Here is a 21,374-nt window from a genome sequence, read left to right on the forward strand (position 1 = left end):
ACTATGTGAGCTCATGTTTATCTAGCTCAAAAGTCTACTCTCTGTACTATTGCTTTCCCTTCCATTTAGTCCTCTTAACAATACAGAAAACATATGTGATAACTGCACCTTATGTTTTCTTCTATTGCAAATAAAAGGTCACATTTTGTAAATACCTTGTCTAATATTATCTGGCAAATGGCAGAGTTTGAATTGAATCCCAGATTTTCTGACAAGGATTTTGTTATTTTCTCTGTTCCCTTTAATACAAGTGATTTATAGCATATGCTGGGGCGGGGGATCAAGTCTACCAATTCAAAATAAAAAAAGAGGGGCAGAAAAAAACATTTTATGAGGAAGGTAGATCTAGATAATGTTTTAAATTTCAAGAAATAGCAATAAACTCTCAGCTATTAAAAGATTTTCAGGAGCAAAGATTCTGTTATGGCATTAAAGATTTATCTGAAAAAAAATGTAAACCATATGACATTCCACAGAATCTTTTTCATAAAGAAAAAAGAGAAGCTGTTATTTCACTGTGCTGTTGTCATGGTTACCTAAAACCCATGACTCTCTGCTGAAATGTGACTTTTTTTTTCTCCCCACTGTTTGCTTCCATGTGATGCGCCTTTCACCTGATGAGTGAATTCCCTGACCACTATTCACTCATGTCTATCATCCAGGAAATGTTGTTTTTCTTTATTTTAATTCTCATACTGATTATTGCTGATATAAATTTTCTTTTTATTGCTAGTTTATTTATTGGTTCCATAATATTGGATCCAATTGTGTGAATATAGATATTTAGTAGTTAAATGTTACTGAGAAGCCCTCTTTTTCCAAAAATAATGTATTATTCTAACTGATGACAAACATGCTTCTACACAAAAAGCTTCTGATATTAAACAACATTTACAAGAATTATTAATATAAACTATCTAAGAAAAGTAACATTTGTTACCTGATGTTTCAATTTATGGTATTATTTCATAGTAGCTCTGCCAGATAAATACTACCAATTTTATTTAAATGACACTCAGATGTGATCTTCCTTATTGTGTTTTCCCTTTTGTTGCAAGTACACATATATACTTACATAAAAGACTAGAGAGAACTACACAAAATGTCTTACTCCTGACTGTGTGGCTGCTTATTGGCATTGATATTTTCTCAGCATTGAGGATACTGCATTAAAAAGAACAGTTTAAAGTCCTACAAAATCTATCCATGCAGAATTTATTTTTTTTAAATTTGTTGGCGTTGGCGCTAACATTTCTTTGTCTTTAAATTATATTCAATTCAGTATGCATTTATAGAGTCCATTACATGTACAATTTACTATCCCAAGCTCTCTGGATACAAAACTATTCATTTGTAAATGGTCTCTACTCCAGAAGGTCTGACAGTCTGGTAGGCACAGACAGGCTTGAAAAACATTACATATACTGAAGAGATATAAGTGCAATGGCATAAATCTCTACAAAGTGTAATTATGGCATAAAGGGTAGGGTACAATGCTATCTGAGTAAAGGAGGTCCATCAGTAAAGGTATAATAGCAGATTTTCATTACAATATAAACAAAAAGAACTGCTTTCCCATGTTGTGGGATGCACAAGAATTTTAAAGGAGCCCAAGGGGACAATATGTCAAATTATACATTAACATAATCGTGGTTGATTCAATCCTCTCTGAGCCTAAAGAACAAAATTATAGCTGACTCAAATAACAAAGGAGTCAGTCTCTTTGTTGTTGTTGTTGTTGTTCCTAGATGTGTGACCTTGGACAAATCATCCCACCATTTTAGGCCTTTCTATCTTTTATAAAATATGGGCACTATATTAGAGACCACTGAGAAGTCCTCAGCTCAGAGTTAATAAATGCAATCACATCTCTGAATGCTCTATTTGTGTGTCAAGTAAGAAGATATCTAAAACCCAACCCCAAACCAGAGGCTTTGTATCAGAGTATCTGTCAGCCTAGTTAATTCAGAAGGTATTCAGGAACTCATTTAGCTTGATCTCATCTTACACAAAATAGTTTAGTTCTTAATTTGAGTGTTTAATTTAAGAAGAAGCATTCAAATTAATGGTGTGTTTATTACAGAACTGTGTTTTTATAAAGTGAAAACAAAGAGATACCCAGACAATCTCCATATTAATTAAATCACTGGTTCTTAGTGTTGGCTGCACATTAGAATCACATGAAGAGGTTTTAAAAGCAAAGATTCCAATTTCACAGCAATCTGAATTTCTGGCAAGAAGTTAGATGAGTGAAGTTCATGCAACTATTCTTAAAAATTTAAGTTTCCTAGGTGATTTTGATACTGAGAACTACAGAAATAAATCAACATAAAAAAAAAAAAAAAACCTGATCCTAATTGTTGAAGGACTCTTTAACCAGAGAGGTTTTGTGATTAAATGGACACAGACATCACAAGTTGTGTTTGTCACTTCTGCAACATTATCCCTGACACCACACACAGTGACTGAACAGCAAATGTTCATTGGTTTAGCCTCTCTTATTTAAACTGCTATGTGCTTGTTTTTCTTCAATGGACATGGTTCACTCTGCTTCCTCATTTTATCTGAAAAGCCTATTTCTATACAGCACTTTATTCATAGAACAAGACTGAAATCAATATTGTAACCATTTCTCTCTGACCAGTTTTCTCTAGAAAGTAATAAAATTGACCATAATCCTAAAGAGAAAAGAGAAATAATTCAATTAATAATCAGTAAATGATTTAGGAAAGCAAACTCAAATATAATTCTGGGTACTTTCCGGTGGTGTTCACCTCATGCATCTAAATATCAGTTTATATCTCTCCACCAAGCTTCAGTGTGTATGTTGTAGGTTTTTTTCTTTCTTTCTTTTCTGATATTTAGACAATCTTTCAGCCTTTCTAAGTCAAATGAAGCTACACAGTTAAGGAAAGCAAAAATGACAGAAAATGCCACATTCAAGCTTGACAGCAATTTAAGCAGTAAAATAGAAGGTGAGATAAAAGTGTTGTATCCTATAGATAAACCCATTTTATCCCATGGTCCCAGATGTGAGACTGCACCTGATGTTTTCTTCTATTGCAAATAAAAGGTCAAAATAAAAGGTCAGGTATAAAAACTTACATATATTTTAATAAAATAATATATAATATAATTAGTAATAAGAATATAATACTAATAACACATTAGCTCTAGATTATGATTTCCAATCTATTTTATTGCATTTGTATGAATTTCTTGAAATAGTCTCAGAATTGAAAACTTGGGACTTAGTGGGTTAAGTTAAAAGGTCTGAAGATTTATTGAAATTGTTCTTATGCATATTTCTCCAGTCCTTCCTATACAAATATACTCATTAATTTTAGTAAATAGCTAGAAATTAGTGGCCATTTTTCAGGGGCCTCCAATAGATTCCATTTCAAGTGCATCATGGGAAAAACCTATCCACATATCAGAACAGTGAATGCAAGATTCTTCTTATCTAACTCAAACATTAATTCCATAAAATATTGCTGGCCAGAAGTGCTGCATTAGGAATTTTTGAAAGTCAGGCAGAAAATCATTACTTCCACCTATACATATTTTAAATGATAATTAAGCAGTTATTTCTTTGCTTACCTTTGTCTCTAATCCAGAATGAAAAAAAAAAGAAAAGAAAATCAAACAGAGAAATGGAATTTAATTTTAAAATTGCAATCTTATGCTGCAACTGAAGTCTGCAAATTCTTAGGAAAAAAATTAATTTATTTTGCTGTTTTATGAAAATGTGAGAGTAGAACAATCCTTTGCCTCAAGACAAAATAGTAGTCATCCCTTGTAAATCATATATAGAGAGATCACATATCCAGACTATCCAAGAACAAATATTATCCTCGCTATTTACCAGCTGTGTGTTTTAAAACAAATTACATTATAACTTTATACCTTTGAAAGGGGGACATTGTGATATTAAGTATCAAATGAGCCAATACATAAAAACAGTGTCAACAGAACTTTATACATGCTAAATGCTCAATGAATATTAATAGTTTCCCTAATTTACCTAGTTGAGCTTCCCTATGAATAAAAAAAATCCAATCAGTATTTGTCAAACTTTCTTACAATAATAATCACCTACACATTTAGCAAACCATGCCATCCCAGGACCCTTCCATGAAGATTCTGATCAATGAGTCTGGATCAAGGCAAGGTATTTTTAATTTGCTCACCATATGAATTTATTATGATTAATAATGCTGTTATTCAGAATCACTAGCCTAAGTAATTTTGTCTCCTTCCTTCCTTCCTAAGTATTTTTTTAGTCATTGTGGTATGTCAGGTACATCCTAGGTCCTGGGAAATAAAATGATGAATTAAGTACTTTTTGTTCATTGTAGTTTAGAAATGTAGTAGAGGATATAAATATTGAATTAAAAAATCACATAAATATCTACTTAATTATGACTGTGATTATTCTCTAATGGGAAAATACAAGGCACATTGATAGCTCCTAACAGGGGACATTTTCTACATTAGTTTGGGAAGATAGGATGAAGATCCCCTGAAGAATTTATGGCTAAAGTTCATTTCTTCTCTTATATTGTACGTCTAGCACATTTTACCTGCCAAGAGGAGAAGAAGGATCCTGGGCTGAGTAGGTTAGGGTTTGCAGGGTGACGCCCGCCCATGTACTCATCAGTGCAAATATCACAGTTTTCTGCATCTCGCCAGTCCCAGTATGGAACAGTGAAGTTCTCATCCCCTGTCAGCTCCCGGATATCTTGTTCCCACAATAACAAGAAAAGTCTATGCCAAGGCAGAAAACCTGGTGCTTCATGGGCAAAATCAATGTCTCTCCAGATTTCAGATCCTCCAAGCAGTGTGTCCCTTGACACATAGTAATGCATCCAGACAAAGAGGTCATAAATGTTGACATCATTAAACATGGGTGTTGATCCATTATTCATTTGACCATAGGTGCCTGTGGGGATGACATAGTCTTTGCTAATAGTATTCTTTGCTAATGTGAGGTAGGCAAGAAATCTATCCTTCTCCGGGATACTCAAATCAAAGATGTTTCTTCTCACCAAGAGTCGCTTTTCTGTGCAATTTGGTCCCCCGAATCCAAACCTGCAATTTCCACAGTTGAATCCCATGAAATTGCCAGAGCATTGGCAAGTCCTATTGTAAAAGACAGAAGGCCAAGATTCCCGGTCATCCACACCCGTGAAGGGGAATTGAGGCCCCCGTGGTGCATTAGACAGAAGAATGTCCTGACAGGAGCCTCTGCCTGAAAGTTGGCCACAGGGACTTCCATCACCACTCCATGGTGGGCAACATTCCTTCTTCATCAGGCTCTCAGAGGAGGCACAGGCTCGAGGGAAATGGCCTGCAGAGATCTGGAAACCCCACAGCAGACAGCACAAAATAGCCAGTAGCATTGTCTAGTGCTTACAGATCTGCTTAAGCAGGTTAACTGGAGCCACAGACTTCTTTTTCCAACTACCCTTATAGTGACTATCACATGTTTTGGCTAAGACCTATATAACTCCCCTCCCACCTCCAAATTGCGTACTGTCAGCTTTTATCTTAAGCTTTCATCTTCTGAAAAGCACATGATTGACTTTTTTTTTTTTTTGAGTTGGCACATATCCCACAGTGGGATTGGCCTATGTTAAAGCAAGAAATACTATTTTTTCCGTAATAGTTTAATGCTGGTGGTTACTATGATAATAATGGTTAATAGTAATAATGCCTTATCTAAGCAAACCCAGTTCATTGGTTATGAAATTAATGGTGATTTGTATTGGCAAGTGAGGAGCTCTGTCAAGAATAGAGTTTTTCCTATTAAGAAAAGTCAGTCAGTGTTCTGGATGTCAGGCACAAGCCTGATCTCCTTAGAGACCATAAATGGACTACCAGAGAGAGACTTTCTTCAGGGACCGCAGATTATTTCTTACATATGATGTATTTTAGCTTATTTATTTTGTACCAAGTATCAGAAAGAAAAAGCCTGTTTAATACTTTTCCCTGATTATTGATGCATTTTCTAACAATTATTAAGGATAGTTCAGTCTGATAGTTCATTGTGTGAACATTTCTAATAAAACTTTTATAAATTGCTCCCACCTCTGTGTGTGTGTGTGTGTGTGTGTGTGTAATACTGTAGCCACTTTGTCTTAACCATAAATTCTGGATGTCAGGAATTTATTTGAAATTTTTATTGTAGTGTGATTCTTGCAAAGAAATTCTCAATTCAGTGAGTGAATGAATAAGGAATAATATATTCATTCCACATTGTTTTGATCATCTCAATTTTTCTTGGAGTTACTTCTCTGTACAGTGAATTTAGAAATTGAAATGTATGTCAAAAATAACATTTTAGCTACATTTATTAGTTTTAAGTTAAGCAGTATAGAAAATAAGTCCATCAAATTTTTAATAAAAGGGATACTTTTGGGCACTGAGGATACTGGACAATGTTACATGGTATTCAAGTGTTATTAAGGGAGCACCCATGAGTACAACCTCAAAGGGTGGGTATAAGTTGGAGTGATGAAGGAGAATAGAGACAATACCTGACCAAGGGAGACTTAGAGGTAGGAGCTGCATTTCATCTGCTGAGTTGGAGCATTAGATTCAGACAGGTGCCTTATATGATAGATAATTAAACCTGGAATGAGATCATGGAAGTCTTGAAGACTGACTAAGTGGTTTGAAATCAGGTGAGAACTTCTTCAAGTTGATTGACAAGATGAGAGTTGTCCAATCACATTCCCTCTCTGAGTCTTCCTTCTTTATCTAGCTTCACAGTGAAGCTGGGTAGTCCGCTAAACACAAAAAAACAAGTGAAAGTGAACATTTGAAGAAATCTTCTGTATCTGGACCTTGGCTGAGGTTTCTAGGAAAAGCCATGCTTTTCTAGCACCATTGGAATGTCAGTTTATTCTGCATTCTTCTCTTGCTGGAGTTTGTCTCATTATTCAGAAAAAATGTCAAGGCTCCTCCATATGACTCTCCTGAGTCTCAAGGCTGCCTTTGCAGGTGGATGGAGCAGTGTGTGGGAGCAGAAAAAGAGAAGAAAAGTTTCCATGGAAATGCTGCCTCTGGCTGGGATCAGGAAGTTATCACATGATCTCCTCCAGGAGGCTTAGTCCTTTCAGAGCCAAAAAGAGATTAACACAGGGCTTCTTGTCCCTGGGAGTCTTGTTCTGTATTACTTGTTACCACATGTGACCTTTTGTAACTCTTTCCATCTAGTTGCACACACAGTTCAACTGCTCTAGTTCCAAGGCTCCCTTGAAAAATAACTTAGAACCTCTCCACAGAGCTTTCTAAGGGCTTTTTTGCATCTGTTCTCCCAAGTCTATTTTTTAGTATCTTCAGAAGCTGCTTAGAAAAAAAATGATTAATATACACTTTGTCCTCATAATTTCCTTGAGTTTGATTTCTTTAGATTGACAGTTCTTTCATATTTCTACACAATGTAGTCTACTATCTCCTCTAGTCCACATAGATAAAAGTGTCATTACCAGTAATGGGTTCCTAGATACCAAACCGGTATAGAGGAGACTCTTAACTCTGTTTAGAGGAGTTTTTCCTGAGGGACAGCCTCCCAGTGGGGTTCAACATCTGCCTGACCTGGGAGGTGCACTGATTTAAATGATGTGTTAGAGAAGGTCATTTTCTTACTACCTCTGTGGAGTAAAAGCAAGAATTCAGACACACCATTTCTCAGCAAGGTGAGAGAGAGAAACTTTTCTGGGAATTAACTCAGGACATTCAAAGCAGATCAGGAACTCGGGAGGTTGGATATAACAAAATAAAGAAGAAATCCCCATCACTGCTCCTACTGGTGGTGGCACTGGCAGGTGCAATCACCCCTGCACTAAACTAGTAGAGCAATACATCAATTAAAGGAACCCCCAGTTTTAGGAGACCTGAGGTACCTATGGATATGGAGAGATCAGAGATCAAGACATTCCCCAACTAACCTGAAATGTGTCTTGCACAACAATATTTTATGGGAAACAAAAAGAAACCAAATCTCTCCCAGCTACCACGTAAATCAGAGGAAGAAACCAATTTACAGCTCCAGTACAGAGGAATAGCTCCTGGGATCCGAATCCTGAAAACTGTGCCTACCCCAAAAGCCAGGTTTGGCAAACTCACAACGCACAGTATAGTGTGTGTCTAAGAGTCCAGGAGAAAATCAAAAGTGGAGAGGGATTTACATAGAAGACAACCTGTCTAGGAAACACACCTGCTTCTTTTCTGCCCCTACAGAATGGCCACTTCAAGATTGGCTGGTTGAAAATTCAACTGGGAAAGTCTCCCCTCATGGGTGACTCATACCAGACACAGAATTTGAAAGAACAGGGGAATAATTGATAGTTAAGTCTGAATTTGAGATTCCTAAAAACATGAAGTTCATGAATATCTGAGGGGAACAAGAATTGGCCCCTCTACCACAGGAGTGAGATCCAGGAGTTTTTCCTGAGGGACAGCCTCCCAGTGGGGTTCAACATCTGCCTGGACTGGGAGGTGCACTGATTTAAAATCTTCAGGTTTACCCAAGCCTAAATCACACCTCCAGGAGTCTTGCTTATGGGATCTCCCATCACACTCCATTAACCCCACCTAATGCATCTTAGAAAGGAAAACAAGAATCTTTGGAACTCTAATGGAAATAATTCTCTAACATTTCATTAAGATCCTCTTTTTAATTTAATTGATTATTATTTTTTTAAATTTTGTATTTTATGTTCTTATTTTTTATTTTTCTATTCTGTTCAATTATGATTTGAATGTTCATGAACACTTATACATATACAAACCTGTGTTTTCTCTTCCTAGCATTTTATTAAATAAGTTATTTCTCATAAGTCCGCATTTTGAGAACTAAGATATTTGATTACAGTATATCAGTTTTGTTCTTGTACTCTTTTACTTTTATTTTCATTTTTATTCTTAATTTATTATTTTTTACTCTATATACTTTTTTCTCTCACATGTCTTTTTCCCTTGATTCTTTTTCTCTCTTCTGTTCTAATAGCCAACATTTTATTGACTCTTCCTTTATTTTTTACTTATATTTTCTCTCTTCTTCCCTCATAAACATCACATTCTACGTCACTTTTTTTTTCTATCCACAATCACAACTTAACATTGTAAATCCATACATAAACTTATTGTTTTTCCTGTGCACAATCATTGATCATATGATCTCTGTTTATTGTGACAATCAACAAGTAGATATCAAAGCAGGAACTACCTGGTTTGATGCTGTAAATAAATTGCATTGGTTGTTGTTTTTAACCTGTCTCCCCTCTAAACTGTGAGACACTAGAAAACTTCAGACACTGTATTTCCACAGGGTAGAAACTCTACTGCCTCAAAACACACTGTAAAATGAGTAAACACACAAACAACATGAATAATCAAGGGAAAAAGAAACCAATAAAAGTCAATAACAGAATTCATTGATACCACAGTAGATGAAATGATAGAGAAGGAGTTTTAAAATGTTCATATTAAATTGATCTGTGAAGTAAAGATGATGGAAGGGAGAAAATACATGAAGCAAAAGATACATTAATAAAGCGATAGAGATTTTGGGAAAAAAAAAACAATAGCAGAAATCCATGAAATGAAGGAATCAAAAAACTGAATTAAAGATTCATTGGAAGGCATCACCAGCAGACTAGACCACTTGGAAGACGAGTTTCAGGCAATGAAGATAAAATATATAATCTAGAAAGTAAAGTTGATGATGGACAAAAAATGATAGAAAAGCATGAACAAAACTTCTAAGAAATGTGGGATAACATGAAAAACGAAACTTAAGATTTATCAGGAGACACAAAGGCTCAGAGTTTACAAACCAAAGAAACGCACAATCTTTTCAATGAAATAATATCAGACCATTTCCCAAACCTTAAGAATGAAATGGAAAATCAAATATTGGAGGTAATATAGGATCCCAAATATACAAAATTGCAACAGACCTACACCAAGGCACATTATTATGAAAATATTCAATGATTACATTTAGAGGGAAACCAATCCATATCACAGCTAATTTCTCAGACCCTTAAAGCTAGGAGGACTTGAAATAATATATACCAAGCTCTGAAAGAAAATGGATGCCAACTGATACCATACCTTGCAAAATTAAGCATCAGACTTGATGATGAAATGAAGCCTCTCATGATAAACAAAACTTAAAAGATTCACAACTAAAAATATTTTACAACAAAACATTCTCAACAAAATATTTTATGAAAAATAAAAATGAAAACCAGCAAATGGAGGAACTACACGAGAAAAATATTCAATCAAAAAAGATGCTATTTCATGCTCACCATCTCTAGCAGTCAGCGAAATGCAAATCAAAACCACCCTAAGATACCATCTCACTCCAGTTAGATTGGCAGCCATTATGAAGTCAAACAACAACAAGTGCTGGCGAGGATGTGGGGAAAAGGGTACACTTGTACATTGCTGGTGGGACTGCAAATTGGTGCAGCCAGTTTGGAAAGCTGTATGGAGATTTCTTGGAAAGCTGGGAATGGAGCCACCACTTGACCCAGCTATTCCCCTTCTCGGTCTATTCCCTAAAGACCTAAAAAGAGCATGCTACAGGGACACTGCTACATCGATGTTCATAGCAGCACAATTCACAATAGCAAGACTGTGGAACCAACCTAGATGCCCTTCAATAGATGAATGGATAAAAAAAAATGTGGCATTTATACACAATGGAGTATTACTCTGCATTAAAAAATGACAAAATCATAGAATTTACAGGGAAATGGATGGCATTAGAGCAGATTATGCTAAGTGAAGCTAGCCAATCCCTAAAAAACAAATGCCAAATGTCTTCTTTGATATAAGGAGAGTAACTAAGATCAGAGTAGGGACGAAGAGCAGGAGAAGAAGATTAACATTAAACAGGGATGAGAGGTGGGAGGGAAAGGGAGAGAGAAGGGAAATTGCATGGAAATGGAAGGAGACCCTCAGAGTTATACAAAAGTACATACAAGAGGAAGTGAGGGGAAAGGGAAAAATAATACAAGGGGGACAAATGAATGTCAGTAGAGGGGGCAGAGAGAGAAGAGGGGAGGGGAGGGGAGGGGAGGGGGGATAGTAGAGGATAGGAAAGGCAGCAGAACACAACAGACACTAGTATGGCAATATGTAAATCAATGGATGTGTAACTGATGTGATTCTGCAATCTGTATATGGGGTAAAAATGGGAGCTCATAACCCACTTGAATCAAAGTGTGAAATATGATATATCAAGAACTATGTAATGTTTTGAACAGCCAACAATAAAAATTAAATAATTAAAAAAGATGCTATTTCAAATTAAAAACCAGAAACAATTCCAAATAACAGGAAATAAGAATCATTTCTCAATAATAACATTGAATGTAAATGGCTTAAACTCATGAATCAAAAGACATAGACTGGCAAATTGGATTAAAAAAACAAGAGCCAACTATATGCTGTTTCCAAGAGACTCACCTTAAATACAAAGATTCACCTTATATGCAAAGACATCCTCAGATTGAAGGTAAAAGGATGGGGGGAAGCTTATCATTCACTTGGATCTCATAAACAAGCAGGGGTTCTTCTATCCTCATGACAGATAAAGTGGACTTATTGTTAAATAAATTAAAAGGGAAAAAGAAGGCCATTTTATACTGCTTAAGGGAAGTATATAGCAACAAGACATAACAATCTTAAATATTTATGCTCTAAAAAATAAAGCAGCGACATATATTAAACAACCCTCCACAATTTCAAGAATTAGATAGGTAATAACACAATAATACTGGCTGACTTTAACATGGCTCTCTCACCACTTGATAGATCTTCCAAACAAAAACTAAATAAAAAAAATATGGGACTAAAAAATACAATTAATAATTTAGACTTAACAGATGTACATAGACCATTTCATCCATCAATGACTGAATAAACTTTCTTCTCAGAAGCATACAGATCTTTCTCTAAAATAGGACATATAATAGGCCAAAAAGCAACTCTTAACAAATACAAAAAAATGGAGATAATATCTTGAATTTTATCAGATCATAATGGAATAAAATTAGAAATTAATGATAAAATTAAAAATAGAAGCTACTGTATTATCTGGAGACACTATAATACACTATTTTTTGCCCAATTGATAGGTTAAGAAATCAGGATGAAATAAAATAAAAATGTTTGGAGGTAAATCAGAATAGAACACAACATATCAATTCTCTGGGACACTGAATGGAGTACTAAGAAGAAAGGTCATTGCAATTAACTCATTCACTAAAAGAATAGAAAGTCACCAAATAAATAGCTAACTTTACATCTCTAAGCCTCAGGAAAAAATAAAAAGAACAAATCACCACCAAAAGCAGTAGAAGACAGGAGGTAATTAGAATTAGAGCTGAAAATAATGAAATTGAAACAATAAAAAAGAAAAATTCAAAAAATAGATGACAAAAAGTTGGTTCCTTGAAAAAAATAAATAAAATTGACAAACCTTTAGCCATGCTAATAAAGAGAAAGAAAAAAAACTCAAATTACTAAAATTTGTAATGAAAAAAGGAAATATCAATTAAAGATACCATTGAAATACAGATGATAATCAGAAATTATTTTGAAAATCTAGACTCCAAAAGATAGAAGATGATGAAGACATCAACAAATTTCTAGAGACATATGGTCTACCCAAATTGAATCAGGAGGACATAGAAAATTTAAACAAATCATTTTCAAGCAATAAAATTAAAGACACCATAAAAGCCTACCAACAAAGAAAAGCCCATACAGATTCTCAGTCAATTTCTACTGGACCTTCAAAGAAGAATTGACACCAATACATCTCAAAATTTTCCATAAATTGGAAAAGGAGTGAGCCTTTCCAAACTCATTCTATGGAGCTAGTGTCACCATGATACCAAAACCAGAAAAAGACACATAAAAGAAAGAAAACTTTAGACCAATATGCCTAATGAACATAGATAAAAAATTCTTAATAGACTACTGGCAAATCGCATACAAAAACAAATTAAGAAGATAGTGCCTGTGACCAAATGTGGTTCATTCCAGGGATGTGAGGCTGGTTCAACATACAGAAGTAAAAAAAAAATGTAATTTATCATATCAATAGACTTGAAGACAAGAATCATGAGATTATCTTAATCTATGCAGAAAAAGCATTTGACAGAATTCAGCATCCCTTCATGCTCAAAACACTAGAAAAACTTAGGAATAGCAGGAACATAACTCAACATTGAGAAAGCTATATATGTTAAACCCAAGGCCAACATCATTCTAAATGGAGAAAAATTGAAAGCATTCTCTCTGAAAACAGGAACAAAGGGCTGGGGTTATGGCTCAGCAGTAGAACACTCACCTAATATGTGCTCATGTTTGATCCTCAGCCCCACATAAAATAAATAAATAAAATAAAAGTATTAAAAAAAAACTGGAACAAGACAAGGATGTGTCTTTGACCACTCCTATTCAAAATAGTTCTTGAAACACTAGCAAGAGTGATTAGACAAAAGAAAGAAATGAAAGAGATACAAATAGGAAGAAAGATCTCAAATTATTCCTATTTGCTGATGACATAATTCTGTTTGGAAGACCGCAAAAAACTCCACCAGACAGCTTCTAGAGCTCATAAAAGAATTCAGCATAGTAATAGGATATAAAATTAATACCCATAAATCAATTGCATTCCTACCCACCACTAATGAATAACCTAAAAGAGAAATCAGAAAAACTATCCTATTCACAATAGCCTCGGGGGGAAAAATGGGACAAATTAGGTGAAAGGCCTCTACAATGAAAAATAGAGTACACTAAAAAAATAAGTTGAAGAAGATCTTAGAAGATGGTCTTGGGTATGCACAATTAATATTGTCAAAATGGCCACACTACCAAAAGTGCTATATAGACTTAATACGTATTATTTCCCACTAAAATTCCAATAACATTCTTCATAGAAATAGCAAAAGCAGTCATGAGATTTATTTGGGAAAATAAGTTACCAAGAATAGACAAAGCAACCCTTAGCAAGTAGACTGATGCAGAAAGCATCACAATACTAGACCTAAATTATACTATAGAACTATAGTAAAAAAATTGGCATGATATTGGCACCAAAACAGAGATGAAGGCCAATGGAACAGAATAGAAGACACAGAGACATACACACATATACAGTTATCTCATACTAGACAAAGGCACCATAAAGATACATTGGAGAAAAGATAGCCTCTTCAATGGATGGTGCTAGAGAAACTGAAAAATTCATATATTGTAGAATAAAATTGAACTCCTATCTCCTACGCTGCACAAAACTTAACTGTAAGTGGATCAAGGACCTAGGCCTTAGACCAGAGATCCTGCAACTACAAGAAGAAAAAGTAGGCCTAACTCTCTACCACGTTGGCTAAGGAACCAACTTGCTCAATAAGACTTCTAAAGTGCAAGAAATAAAATCAAGAATCAGTTAGTGGGGTGGTATCAAACTACTTCTTCCAAGCAAAGGAATCAATCAAGAACATGAACAGAGAGCCTACAGAATAGGAGAAAATCTTTACCACCTGGATGTCACATAGAGCATTAATCTCTAGGATACGTAAAGAACTAAAAAAAAAAAAAAAAAAAAAAAACTTAACACACACACACACACAAAAAAAATAACACTATCAATAAATGGAGAAAGGAGTTGAACAGGCACTTCACAAAAGAAATACAAATGGTCAAAATATATGAAAAAGTGTTCAACATCTCTAGCATTTAGAGAAATGCAAATCAAAAAGACACTGAGATTCCATCTCACTTCAGTCAGAATGACAATTATCAAGAATACAAGCAATAATAAATGTTGGCAAGGTTCTGGGTAGAAAGGTACTTTCATATGTTGCTGGTGGGACTGTAAACTGGTGCTACCACTATGAAAAGCAGTAAGACAATTCCTTGGAAAGTTTGGAATAGAGCCACCATTTGACTCAATGATCCCACTTCTTGGTTTATACACAAAGGACTTTAAATCAGCATACTTTACAGTGATACAGTCACAACAATGTTTACATCAGCTAAATTCACAATAATCCTACTATGGAATCAACCTGGGTGCCCTACCACATATGAATGGGTAAAGAAAATACTGTATATATACATAACAGAATATTACACAGGCATAAATAAGAATTAAGTTGTGGCATTTGTGGGTAATTGAATGAAACTAGGGACTATCATGCTAAGTATAATAAGTCAATTCCAAAAAAAACAAAGTCTGAATGTTCTGTCTGATATGTGGATGCTAACCCATTAGAAGGGAGGGATGGGAGGGGAAAATTAGAAGTTCATTATATTGCACAAAGGGGAATGAATGGAAGTGAGAGGGGATGGGGAATTGGAAAGACAGTAGAATGCATGGGGACTTAATTTTCCTATGCTTATGTATGAATACGTGACTATCATAACTCCACATCATGTACAACCACAAGAATGGAATTCTAATTAGGATAAGTTATACTTCAGTTTTGTACAATATGTCAAAATACACTTTACTATAATGTATATATAAAAAGAACAAAACATAAATTAAAAAATAAAGAAAAAAACAACCTGTTTAGATTGGTTTCTCCTCCACTCTGGATATACATTCTTTTGGTCTCTTTAGATTACACAATTGGAAAGTGTCAGATCCTATCCTGAACAATTTTTATATTACCTAACACAGAATTAATGAACTCCATTAACTAGAACTAGGAGTACCAACTCTCAGGCGCCAACTGAGAGATATGAATGCTAGGGTAAGCACAATAGTAAAATAGTAAAGTCTCTACCAACATGATGGATCTAGTCTTTTAAAATAGTATTTTAATATTAGTAATTTTAATAATATTTATACATGCATATTTTAAATGAAATTTTTCTAGATTAAATGACTTTTTAATATTTTTATAAAAGAAAATTATAGAGAAGCTGGGCGTGGTTGGAACAGGTCTGTAATCTCAATGACTTGGGAGGCTTAGGAGGGAGGATAGTAAATTCAAAGCCAGCATCAGCAACTTAGTGAAGCCCTAAGCAACTCAGGAAAGCCCTGTCTCTAAATGAAAAAAAGAAAAAGAAAAGAAAAGAAAAAAAATAAAGAAAGGAAGAAAGAAAAGAAGGAAGGAGAAAGAAGAGAAAAGAAAAGAAAAAGGTTGGGGTTGTGGTTTAGTGGTTAGGTGCCCCTGGGTTCAATCCCAGGTACCAAAAGAAAAAAAATATGAAAATTATAGAAGACTATTAGAGAAGATGGCAGAGGGGCCCATCTAATCTCATGAGGGATAGTCAATGAAGGTTTCTGGAAGAAATGTTATTTCAATGACATTTCAAGGGACATCTGAGGGACTACTATACACAAAGGCTCACGGTGAAAGCAGCATTGCACCTTCAAGGTCCTGAGGACAGTTAAGGTGGGTGTAGCTCCATGTTTAGAACTGTGGAGGTATACACATGGACCAGATCTTAGTCTATAAATGATCAGAAGCAAAGTTTTGAAGCAATCACATGTGGATTTAAAACAATTTGCTTAAGCTGCTGATATGAGAACAAAGATCAAGATGGAAATTAGAGTAAATGTAGACATGCCTGTTAGGGGAGTATTGGAGTAAACCAAGCAAGAAATGACCTTGCTTGGACCAGGGAGTTAGTTGCTAAGATAGATGTGTCATTAACTGAAATAAAGAATAATAGAAGATACAATGTCGGTGGAAATTGAATATGGGTTCAATTTTAAATTTGTTGAGTTTGAGAGTATGATTCATTCTCTATTTCTGATGTTTACAAACATCATTCACACATGCCTTGGTGTTGACCTGGTAAATCTTGATTATTTTTCCTCCTATATTTGATGCTAGTGTGAATACATTGCTCCAGCTTTGCTTATCAGAATTCCTCTTTCAATTGTAATAATAGCTGACATTTGTTGAGTACAAGTAAGATAATAATATCAGTATCAATGGCTATCATTTAAAAATAAATTTCACTACAGGAACAGTTAAATATGCTCAAGTTAGAAAAAAAAATTACTGCAATAAACTAGCATGTACTTGTGAACAAACTTCAACAACCAGCATTTTGGGGTAGGTATTATTTCTTCTGTTCCCACCAACTTTGAAATTCCGGAGAATGTTACAACGAATCATACAGAACATTCTTTGCTTATAATTTTTTCCATATTTTCTTTTAATTAAAAAGAAAAAAAAATTGTGGAAGAACTTTTTTTTAAATCCTATAGAATTTCTCACATTTCAGGTTTGACTAATTTTTCTTTGTGGGTTTAATATGTTGTTTATCTGAAATTTTCTACATCATATACATTTTGAATAATAATTACTTGAATTGTCTATAATTAGGGAGTTAAATCTAGAGATTTTGATAAATTTTCTTATTGCTTTTGTTAACAATAATTACATCATACTTGTGGCTGTGTATTATTATTCCAACACACCACACTAATATATTGTTTGGTTTTCCCACTTTATGTTCTTAAAATTGTTCTGAGTCTTGATATCATATCAGACTATCTGATTACATAATTCTCTAACAAAATTTTATGTTTTCATTTACTAATAATATTTTCTATTTATATTTGTTATGTTTTTAGCACTGTGACTAAAATACCTGAACTAAACAACTTAGAGGAAAAAAAGTTTATTCAGAGCTCTCAGTTTCAGATTCAGGGGGTGACTCCATTGCTCTGGGCCCAGTGTGAGACAACATCATGCAAAAGGGCCTGTCAGAGAAAGCCTGCTCACCTCATGGTAACTGACAAGCAGAGAGAGAGATTGGGAGGAGCTAGGGACAAAATATATAATCCTCAAGGCAAGTTCCCAGTGACCCACTTTCCTAGTCACACCCTACCTGCTTACAGTTTCCACGCAGTAATCAATTTAAATTATTAATCCATCAAATTCATTAATCCACTGATTAATTTGTAGCACTTATAATCTGACCACTTCACCCTTGCATTAACACACAAGCTTTTGGTGGACAACTGATAATAACATACATTATTTTATTAAAGATTATGTGAATGAGTGTTCTTTTAATTCTATCACTCTGTCGCATTTGTTAAGTACGATTATTTTGTAAAGAATAAATTTTTGTTATCACTGTTTTATTTACACTTAAATTCATTCTGCATTGAATAAGATGTGTATGACAATGATAATTAGGATTGTATTTATGTGTTTGCATATATAGCATTGAAGGGAAGAATATGTAGTCATCAATCCTCCATAGTTGAACTTTGGATTCATTTATTTATCCAATTAATGTTGAATACCTTCAATTCCTAAGACAATTTAATAAATAACTAGGAGTCACAGAGTTGAACAAGTCACTTACCCTGAACTTGAAGTCAAAGAATTTGATGTCCCTGAATTTATATTCAAATCCAGCCAGTTATTAGTTCTTAGGTCCTATGGAAAGATATAAGTGAAAGAGAATTTACATGTATTCAGTATTTTTAAAAATTACATTCCTTATCATGACCTCAGTGTGTTCAGCTCTACCATGCAGGGCTTTTTGAGTTTAAAAGTTTAAGAGATATAATATATGTTATAATATATGTTAAACACAGAAAGAGGTCTGACACTCATTAAACTACTCAAGATATGTTCACTTTTAAGACTACAAATTTGGTACTAGTGATATTAATCATTATAGAGTTTTCATTACTTTTAGTCCTTTTTCAGTAGAAAGAGCTAGAAAATAACTATTTTATTAGATATAATTACATATCATTATTAAAAATTGGCCCTTTTGTTCTCTACCTAACATTCTCATTTTCCCTTTCTTCCAATTAAAGCCTTGTTCCTTGGCTATTGAACTTCTACAATTACACTGAAATGTCTTGCTTCCTTAGGACTCAAGAGATGAGTACTAATTCTTTCCCTTACTAAGAGTGCTTTCTCCTTTATTCACTTGCACAATTTCTATTCACCCTGAAATATTTAGTTTAATATTGTATCTTCAGGAAAACCTTGCTGATCTGCAGACCTTCCTTGGGGTAGGTTCTGCTATCACCTTATTTCACCATAGTTCAACTCATGAGAATGCTCTGCAATAATCTGTTGATGTGTTTTGAGGTCCTTCCAGACCATTCATTCTCTGAGGATAAAAATGTGGTTTCACCCTGAGTACCTTGCATACTGTTCAGCACTTGAAGAATATCTGTATTATATAGGGAATAGATGGATGGATGACCACATAGACCAATTTCTTTTATTTTCTTTGTTTTTTGATATAGATTGTGAAGTTTTAAAATATTTAAGCATACAGAAAAACATAAATAATAAAAAGAGGACCCATGTTCCACCACACTCATTTAATATATCTTTGTGTTTTAAAATGTGGGTAAACTTTTATGATCTTAAGTATCATTGTGGACACAGGAAAGGGAAAGGTGGAGGAGTAAGGCAAGAAATATGAATGGGACTAGGTGTTATTTGAATGTAATGTCAGGCAATAAGTCAGGAGGAAGGAACCTAACAATAAACGCAGCATAGAGTGGGGATGGCATGAAGTCACACTGTGAAACCAGATGGACATGAGAGAATGAGGGACATATTCTGTTAATGCTCTTCTAGAGGCCTAGCTGGGAAAGGGAGTAGATTAATATTTACCTAGATATTTATTTGACAATAATTTCCATACAGTATTATTTATTACATGGATGTTTACTTAAGACTAGGCATTTAACATACATTTTTTAAAAATTCAATCCTCAAAAGGAACCTGTATGGTACATATTATATCCAACTATAGTTATGGAAACTAAAGTTGGTTCTTAATATCAAGCTACTAGTAAATTGTGGAGGTCATATCTTTATTTGTGCATAATTCTAAACCTCATAGATGTATAATTTTTATTGTGTTCTGTTACAAGTTTGACCTGTTTGTTGCATTTTACTCTATTAACCCTTCTTTTACTTGACTTTATACATTGCCTGTGACAAATATTTTTTTTTAACTGTTCTGAAGGTCAAGTTTGGGCACTTGGCTATGTACTGAATCAGATTTAAAAAAAAAAGAAAAGAAAATCTTAGACACACCTTACTTCAGTTTAAAGGTGGTTGTTGGATAATATGCCTCAATTATTCACTGACACTCCCTCAAATTCGATCATCATAGGCTATTGAAGTATTATGAAATTTGAGGCCACCAACTATCCTGAATGACTCATATATTTTCATTTTCTTTCACTTGAACTGTCTATAAATGATATTGGAGGCAGAGTATTAATTTTCTTGGATTCAACTTCCATGTATATAATTCTACAACATGCAGAACTAATTTCTGCTATTGCTTAATGCAAACACTATTATAATTAAATCTTTATTAGAAGTTGGTTAAATGATAGTAACAAAAAACAAAATCTGCATTGCAGAAACAAAGGTATTATTTAAGACACATTATACAACATGTAGGCTTTCAGGACAAAAATATAACTGTAGAATTGTGGAGTGGCTTCTGAGATATGGCACAACCTCTGTGGACATTAGAGCAAACCTAGATATTGAATCAAAATATAGAGCTAAAATATGCAACCTTTGCAATGTTCATAAATTGTAAAGATCCCCTAGTAAAAACACACAATTTTCAGCATTTATTGAACATAAATAATGATACAAATGATTGGTCTAGAAATTCTGGAATGTGGGCACCATATCAGGATACTCTATGGTACTATGAATGCAGGTGTTTTCAGTTGATAGAGTTGGGGGGTGGCTGCAGAAACAGGAAGTTATCTTTGACTTTTTGTACCCCATTTTTCTCACAAAGCAGTGTTATGGAAACTAAAATTCATCTTCTGCAGAAAAAGTCATAAAACCTAAAGGTCATTCTCTAGCCTTCTCCCTTCTTCCCCACAGAAACCTGTGTGCCACTTACTCACAGGCGTAGAAGAATATGAATAAAGTCTTCTAAGAAGTCTTGGTTCCTCCCCTCAGTTTATAAAAATCAGGTCAGAACCCCTTTTTATCTAAAGATAATTTTACATGACTGTCTCCAGCTTTGGTTACCCATTCAGAAAAATAATATTATTTTTCCAGAATTTGGGAATCTTTGTTTGTGTCAAATAAAACTCATACCAAATAAATTTGCTATACTTTTCTCTTGTAATATATCCTTTGTTATAGAGGTGTCAGCCATAAACTTTGCAACAGGTGATGAAATAATTTTTTTCTCCCCTACTTTACATAAATTTATATACATTTTTAGAGCAGTGTATATATATACATTTGTAAGTTATTAAGTGAATATGTTTAAATCATAGAAGTTACTGTCTACACATAGCACTGCTTATTTGAGAGTGTTCAGGATTCTATATAATAACT

At 34.2% G+C, this 21,374-nt stretch overlaps 1 protein-coding gene across 1 annotated transcript in view; it reads right to left on the reverse strand.

The window, feature by feature from the left end:
* The window catches only part of Tyr (tyrosinase), a 99,237-nt gene extending 93,786 nt beyond the window's left edge, over positions 1-5,451 (reverse strand). Inside the window, exon 1 of the mRNA XM_046439392.2 lies at positions 4,584-5,451. Within this exon, the coding sequence (XP_046295348.1) occupies positions 4,584-5,402 (819 nt within the window). The 5' untranslated portion in view covers positions 5,403-5,451. The remainder of the gene's footprint in view (positions 1-4,583) is intronic.
* Between the last annotated feature and the right edge of the window lie 15,923 nt (positions 5,452-21,374).

This window comes from Marmota monax, unplaced genomic scaffold (assembly GCF_021218885.2).
Source record: "Marmota monax isolate L192 unplaced genomic scaffold, Marmota_monax_Labrador192_F-V1.1 WCK01_AAM20220418_F8-fsc00096, whole genome shotgun sequence".
Lineage (NCBI taxonomy): Eukaryota > Metazoa > Chordata > Mammalia > Rodentia > Sciuridae > Marmota > Marmota monax.